The sequence below is a fragment of the Etheostoma spectabile genome, chromosome 21 (genome assembly GCF_008692095.1).
Source record: "Etheostoma spectabile isolate EspeVRDwgs_2016 chromosome 21, UIUC_Espe_1.0, whole genome shotgun sequence".
Classification (NCBI taxonomy): Eukaryota; Metazoa; Chordata; class Actinopteri; order Perciformes; family Percidae; genus Etheostoma; species Etheostoma spectabile.
In genome coordinates this window covers 15,032,194-15,038,770 of record NC_045753.1, presented here as the reverse complement: position 1 = coordinate 15,038,770, position 6,577 = coordinate 15,032,194, and the positions used below count along the sequence as shown (strand labels likewise).

Genomic DNA, 6,577 nt, shown 5'->3' with positions numbered 1-6,577 from the left:
TGTGTGTGTGTGTGTGTGTGTGTGTGTGTGTGTGTTTGTGTGTGTGTGTGTGCCATATACAGTGCTGAAATGGTTGATGGCAAGTGCAGGGCGAACCTTTACTACGCCTGTTCAGCAGCAACTTCAGCTTCTGCCTCTACTCTTTAAGGTAAGAATACACACACACACACACACAAAGGTCCCTGCGCAGCATTATTACCCACTCAATCTTACTTGCCCATTAAACTCAATTTCTCTCTTCATTTACTCAAAATGGTGCGTAGCTCTGTGTCTTCCTACCTCTCCCCATCTCTCTCTCTCTGTTTGTCTCTCCCTGCAGATTGCCCCGGTGGAGATTGATGAGAGCTATGATGAGATGAAGCAGGATGCACGCGTGTGTCTCTCTCTCATGTCCCAGGGCCTGCTGTATCCTGAGCACATCCCTCTAGTTCTGGCAGCGCTGGAAGAAGTAATATGCACACACTCAAACACAGAGAGACACACACACACACACACTCACAGCCACACCTGCCTGCTGTCTGTGTTTAGGGCCTATGCTGCTCAAGGTGTTGTTAGACTAAAAACAACCTGTGCTATTTTAATTAGCTTACTATGTGATTTAGTTAAAGCATTTTCTGTGTGAGTGACACCCCTGCTGAGAAATCCTTGATACTCATAGAAACATTGTGTCTGCAGTTTCATATTTGATAGCTTTAAAAGGATGAAAAAGAATTGCAAACATGTTTTGTTTCACCTTGATACCCAAACCTTTTTTTTTTTTTAACTCGTGGAAACATGATCTCATGCGCACATGATCTCACAATTATTTAGAGGAATAGGTTGACATTTCGGAAAATACTTGCTTTCTCACCGAGAGTTAGATGAGAGAATTAATACCACTCGCATATCTGTTTGCTAAATATAGAGCTAGTAGGTGGTTAGCTTAGCTTAGCGTAAAGACTGGAAGCAGAGGCAAACAGCTAGGTTGTGAGGATAAAAAAGTATATATTTTTGATTTGTCTAATATTTTGCTTTCTAAATAAATACCTCCAACACTAATGTTCCCATCAGCCTCAATTGTACTTTGTCTTTAGTGATAACAATGTTTTCATGCTAGCAAGCTACACCACAATGGTGAACAAGGTAAACATTAGACCTGTTTACCATGACAATGTCTCTGTAAGTATGTTAGCATGCTGATATTAGCATTTAGCTCAAAGCGCCACTGCTCCTATACAGCTTCACAGAGCTGCTAGCGTGACTGTAGACTCTTGGCTAGCTGTTTCTAGTATTATATTTGATGGTAATATTAGACGGGATGAGAAAGGATGTTGGCATAGTCAGTGTTAACATGTTAGCATTCTGACGTTAGCATTTAGCTGAAAGCATTCCAGCATTTATATGCAGCCTCACAGAACCCCCAGCATGGCTGTAGACTTTTAGTCTAATGCAAGAACTGAAAGATTTTCATTATATGACAGGTGACAACTTGATTAACTGGTAGAGAGACGTAGCCTATGCTCTGAAGCAAAATTATAATAACTTGTGCAGACATCATGTGAATCATGTGTCCGCAACGTAATTTTGTTTGCACAGGTTACATAAAACTTGAAAAGGACTTGTGGCTGTACAAACTCCAACCAATCTCTCTCTTTATCTTACTCCCTTTTCTTTCCCTTTCCTCTCTAGATGGCAGGCAGCAGATCGTGGCATGCACGATTCTCGGTGCTGACCTACCTCCAGATCATGGTTTTCTACAACTTGTTTACCCTGCTCAGTTTGCCTGCTGAGGTGCTCCGCATAAGAAAGCTGGTGATGCAGCTGCTGCTTGATGAACAGCTTGAGGTAATGTATACAGAAAAAGGCAGCAAACACTGGTTTAATACAGCCATTGCCCCTCTGGAAGTTATAATTGTCACAGGATTATAAATGGCCACTTATTGTCCCCTATTTTCTCCTCACTAAATCTTGATTCCTCTTTTCTATTCACAGTTATTGCTTAAAAATAACCCTATACATCTCTGCTCAGCTCTTAAGTTGTTTTCCACTTTTGGTGCTTTTTCTTCTTCTGTGGTTACAGGGATGTTGATAGAGCACTATGGCCTTCTTGCACTCCTTGTAGCTGGTGATCTAAAAATAACATCATAAATCAATCTAATGCACAAAATATTTGTTTTGACTGTTAATCTGGACCAACGGCTAATCATTTAATGCCAATTTATTGAATGCAATACAATTTACTTTACTACTCATGCACAGACTATACTGTAAAAGTTTCCTTTAAATTTGAGTTACTTCATCTTTTGTACAATCCATGTCTTACTTGTCCCTCCGGCTTTTAAAACCCTCTCTAACCCTCTCTTTCCATTGACCTGGATGTACAGGTGAAAATCAATAAGCACGGAGCTTCACTCTGGTTGTCTAACTTAGAAAAACAGTTGCTTCTATTAATATTTTGTAAACTGTGTAAGTGTACTGTACAGCTGGTGAATGTGTTGTTTATCTATCATTGTCTATTTTGATACATCCCCCGTCACTCAGTGCTTATTCATAATTTATGCAAAGTGATGCAGGAAGGCAGGGATGCTGCAAGTGAATTTTACCTCAGCTCAACTCAGCATCTATCCCTTCTTCTCCTATTTTTGCTCCTCCTCCTCTCTTAATCTCTGTCCTGTGTACCTCGCTTTCCCTCGATCTCCTTGCACTCGTCTCTTTTAATAAATTGTTTATGTGCTTCTTGCCCTAAAACTGCCTCGTGCTTTTCTCCGCTTCTCTTTGTCGGTTCTTCACAGGTCTTGTTTTTTCTTTCTCTCTCCTTGCTGTCCCTCCCTCTATTCCCTTCCATTCCCCACACGCTCCCCTTCCTCCTTCTCCCTCTAGGTGAGGGACATGGCAGGCACCACCCTCAGTGGTTTACTGCAGTGCCAATTCTTCCCTCTGGACTCCAGTCTGCAGACAGAGCTCCAGACGCTGAGTCAGACTTACCTCCCCAAGGCGAGGGGAGAGCTGGCCTCCACAGGTACACACACACAGACACACACACACACACACATTTACGTGCATGTCACAATCACAAAGTAAGGCAATCACAGTAATACTTAATACTAAGAGGCTAATTTTAACTCATATTTGTGTGTGTGTCTGTGTGTGTGTTTGTGTTCACAGACTTAGTGCGGCGCCATGCTGGAGTGCTCGGCTTCAGTGCGTGCATCCTGTCAAGCCCCTACGATGTCCCTGACTGGATGCCTCAGATACTGATGGATCTGAGCGACCATCTCAACGACCCACAGCCTATAGAGGTACACACACACCCACACAGTCACAAACATCTAGCTCAACACAGTGTGAGCTGAAAGAATACAATTTCATTGTCCAATTGAGGAGAAAATTGTGTCTTTGGCCTTACTTCAGGCATGAAGAAGACATACAATGTAATCCGTAGCACAGTTTGAATAATACATTACGGTGATGGGGAGCCAATGATGATGATAATTTACTGCTTTTCCTATTTGAAAGAGACAAGAAAGAAAATACAATGAAATACAGTTAAAGAATTTGTGAGCAGATGAATTATTGTCTATTACAAAAGCGTCATAAAGGACTAGCTGTACATATAATACTGTATATAAAAATGGTAGAAATAGCAGATTGTGTGCAGAATAATAAGGATATAATATCTTCATTACTTCAGGCAGACTGACTAATCTGTAGTCAAAATCAGTTTTGGTTGTCAAGCCACAGGCACCTCCTTCCTTCCTTGCTTCCTTAAAATATAATCTAATCATTTTTATTTGAAGGCAATGATGTGAAATAAATGTACTTGATGTTTAAGTCATGAAAACATCCTTGGTTGTACTGATAATCAGTTTAATTCCTTTTTTTATCTCCTTGTTTAACCACGCTGACTTTTCACTCCAAACTTGTTTCACTTTAAATAATTTCTATGTTGTGTATTTAATATGTGTCATTTTAACATCAATAAGTTATTATCTCATTAGTTTTTAATTAATGTAAACAAATGCTGAATTGTCAGCTCCTGTTGGATTCTACGCTGCATTTTACATAGTGTGTCTCCAGATCAGCAAGAGGCAGTGCCTTAGTTTCACCGCTCAAAACAGGAACTAGTTACTTTGCAAGTCATACTCGGCCTTGTTCTAGTTCTGCTGTTAAACGTGACGGCAGCTCTCGTTGTAAGAACTGATAGTGGCTGTTATCAAAGGCTGTTATCAACTACTTTTTCCACCCTTGAATCACAAATGAAGCAGCAGAAAGAACTCTTCACATCCTCCATTTAATGTAAAATGTCCTCATTTGGTGAACAAACACACCACTTTAAAATGTATATTTTTACTCCAGTGATGGAATATTACGGTTCGCCATGGGCTACTCAATCTTTGAGGAGTCTGATATACTGTGGGCATATACAGGAATAATTTGGGTTATACTGTTAATGGTCTTCGAAGTAAGCTTTTATTTAAGTATAGTATAAAAATGAATTGAAAATATCTTGTCAAGCTCACAAAGTAAGAGCATTCGCCCCATGTATTTTCTTATTTAAAATATTTTCTTTAAAAAAGAAACTATCTTGTCAAATCCAAAATTAAGTATGTTACTATGGACGCAAATCCTTATGTTATTCTCACTTATCTAGAAGCCAAAGATCTGGAGTTGAACAATTGGGAACCAGTATTCTTCTGCTGGGTATTGATGTGACAGATTCAAAAGTATTTAAGAGTGAAAAAGATTGTATAATTTTGTATAACTTTTTTTGTAATCCTTCACCGTACGCATAATGTAATAACTCAACGTTCATTCATGAGTTAACAATAAAATATTCATACCGTCACAAATTGGATTCGCTGTTTAAATTTGCTAACTTTGTCTCAAAAGCCTATAAAAAAAGAAGGCAAGATGGGACTATTTAATTAGTATTTACTCTGATTTTTCCGGGATCCTACTGTGTAGTAAAAGTTTTTTTTTTGTGATTTAGGAATTTGGTAAAAAAAAGTAATGTTAATAAAAATTCACTGCAGTAAAGGTAGTATTACCACAATGTAAAAATACTGTGTTACGAGTAAAAGTCCTACTTTTGTAACTGTGTTGAGTACAGAAGTATTACAAGCAAAATGTAGCTAAAGTATCAAGTACCCATTATACAGAAAATGCCCCTTTGCGTTTTATTATCATACATATAATAGTAATTAGATCATTACTGCTTATGCTTTAATGTGTAAGGGGCATTTAACTGCTGAGGTGGAGCTGATTTTAACTTCTTTTAAAATGGTTTAGTACTTTCGTTAATAACAATGCAACAAATGTTGATCTTAATACACAACGCAATTACTGTTGTCAAACAAATGTAGTGGGAAAAAGGGCAATGTTTACCTCTTAAATGTAATTAAGTATACAGTATATAGTAGCTTTTAATGGTAATACTTAAGTCAAGTACAAGCACTAAATAAAGTAAAAGAATATTCTTAGTAAAAGTGCTTGAGTGAATGAATTTATTAAATTACACCACTGTTTTTTTCAGTATTGTTTTAAAACGTGTGCTTTTGCATTCTGGATCTGGCTTACATCAGTTTGTGGTGTCTTGTAAGCCTATGCGTGCTGGGCAATGTACAGTACATATGTAATGTATTCACAATTTTATTTTCCGGTGGTGTCAGTAATGATGATCATGTTTGTTGTCCCAAGATGACGGTGAAGAAGACCCTGTCGGAGTTCAGGCGTACTCACCACGATAACTGGCAGGAGCATCGGCAGTGCTTCACTGACGACCAGCTGCTCGTCCTCACAGACCTGCTGGTGTCACCCTGTTACTACGCCTAGACAGCCAGCTGCCTTGCCAGGTCCTCTACAGACTGACTAACTACACCTTTTAACAGTGTTGGGATTGTATGTGTTCAAATGTCTGATATGGTTTCAGTGGCTGACAGCCCTGCCTCTGGTACCTCACGTGCCAATGTTGGCCTTCGGTAAACCCAGCAGAAAAGCAGTCCTGGGCTAAACGGTTTCAAATATTTAACTTACTTGGTGTTTTTATTTTGTCTCACCAAGCAGCACAACAGCCCCAAAGGTGGCCACTTTACTTTAGAGATACTCCTTAGGGGTATCTTTTTTTTGTTGTTTAATATATTCGACTACTGATTTGTCCACATCTACAAGAAACCTCTGTATATTTTCAGTTCACTATTTCTTATTACAGTGTTTTACTTCTAACTTTAAAAAAGATTTTAAAAAACATAAAAGGTTGGTTCATTTACTAAATACAAGAAAAACATGATATAAATATGTAGAATTAATGTAAATAAATGTATAAACTTGAATAGACTCAAATACTTCACTCTAATGGTATCTACACTGTCTAATGGTTTTTACAGTTGTAATGTGACCCAACACTAATCATGAAATGTCATGCTTCTCATACTGTATATGTATTACTTAAAGTGCTCATATTATTCTTTTTGGGGCTTTTTCCCTTTCATTAATTGTTATATATCTTTTTTGTGCATGTTATAGGTTTACAAAATGAAAAAGTCCAAAGTCCACTCCAAAGGGACTTACCATCTCCAACAGAAAACACTGTTCACAAACT

General features: G+C 38.3%; 1 protein-coding gene across 1 annotated transcript in view; it reads left to right on the top strand.

Moving 5' to 3' along the window:
• Positions 1–6,004, top strand: part of psme4b (proteasome activator subunit 4b) — a 33,422-nt gene extending 27,418 nt beyond the window's left edge. Inside the window, exons 42-47 of the mRNA XM_032502561.1 lie at positions 63–148; positions 320–448; positions 1,669–1,824; positions 2,860–2,998; positions 3,145–3,278; positions 5,677–6,004. Of these exons, the coding sequence (XP_032358452.1) occupies positions 63–148; positions 320–448; positions 1,669–1,824; positions 2,860–2,998; positions 3,145–3,278; positions 5,677–5,811 (779 nt within the window). The 3' untranslated portion in view covers positions 5,812–6,004. The remainder of the gene's footprint in view (positions 1–62; positions 149–319; positions 449–1,668; positions 1,825–2,859; positions 2,999–3,144; positions 3,279–5,676) is intronic.
• The last annotated feature ends 573 nt before the right edge of the window (positions 6,005–6,577 follow it).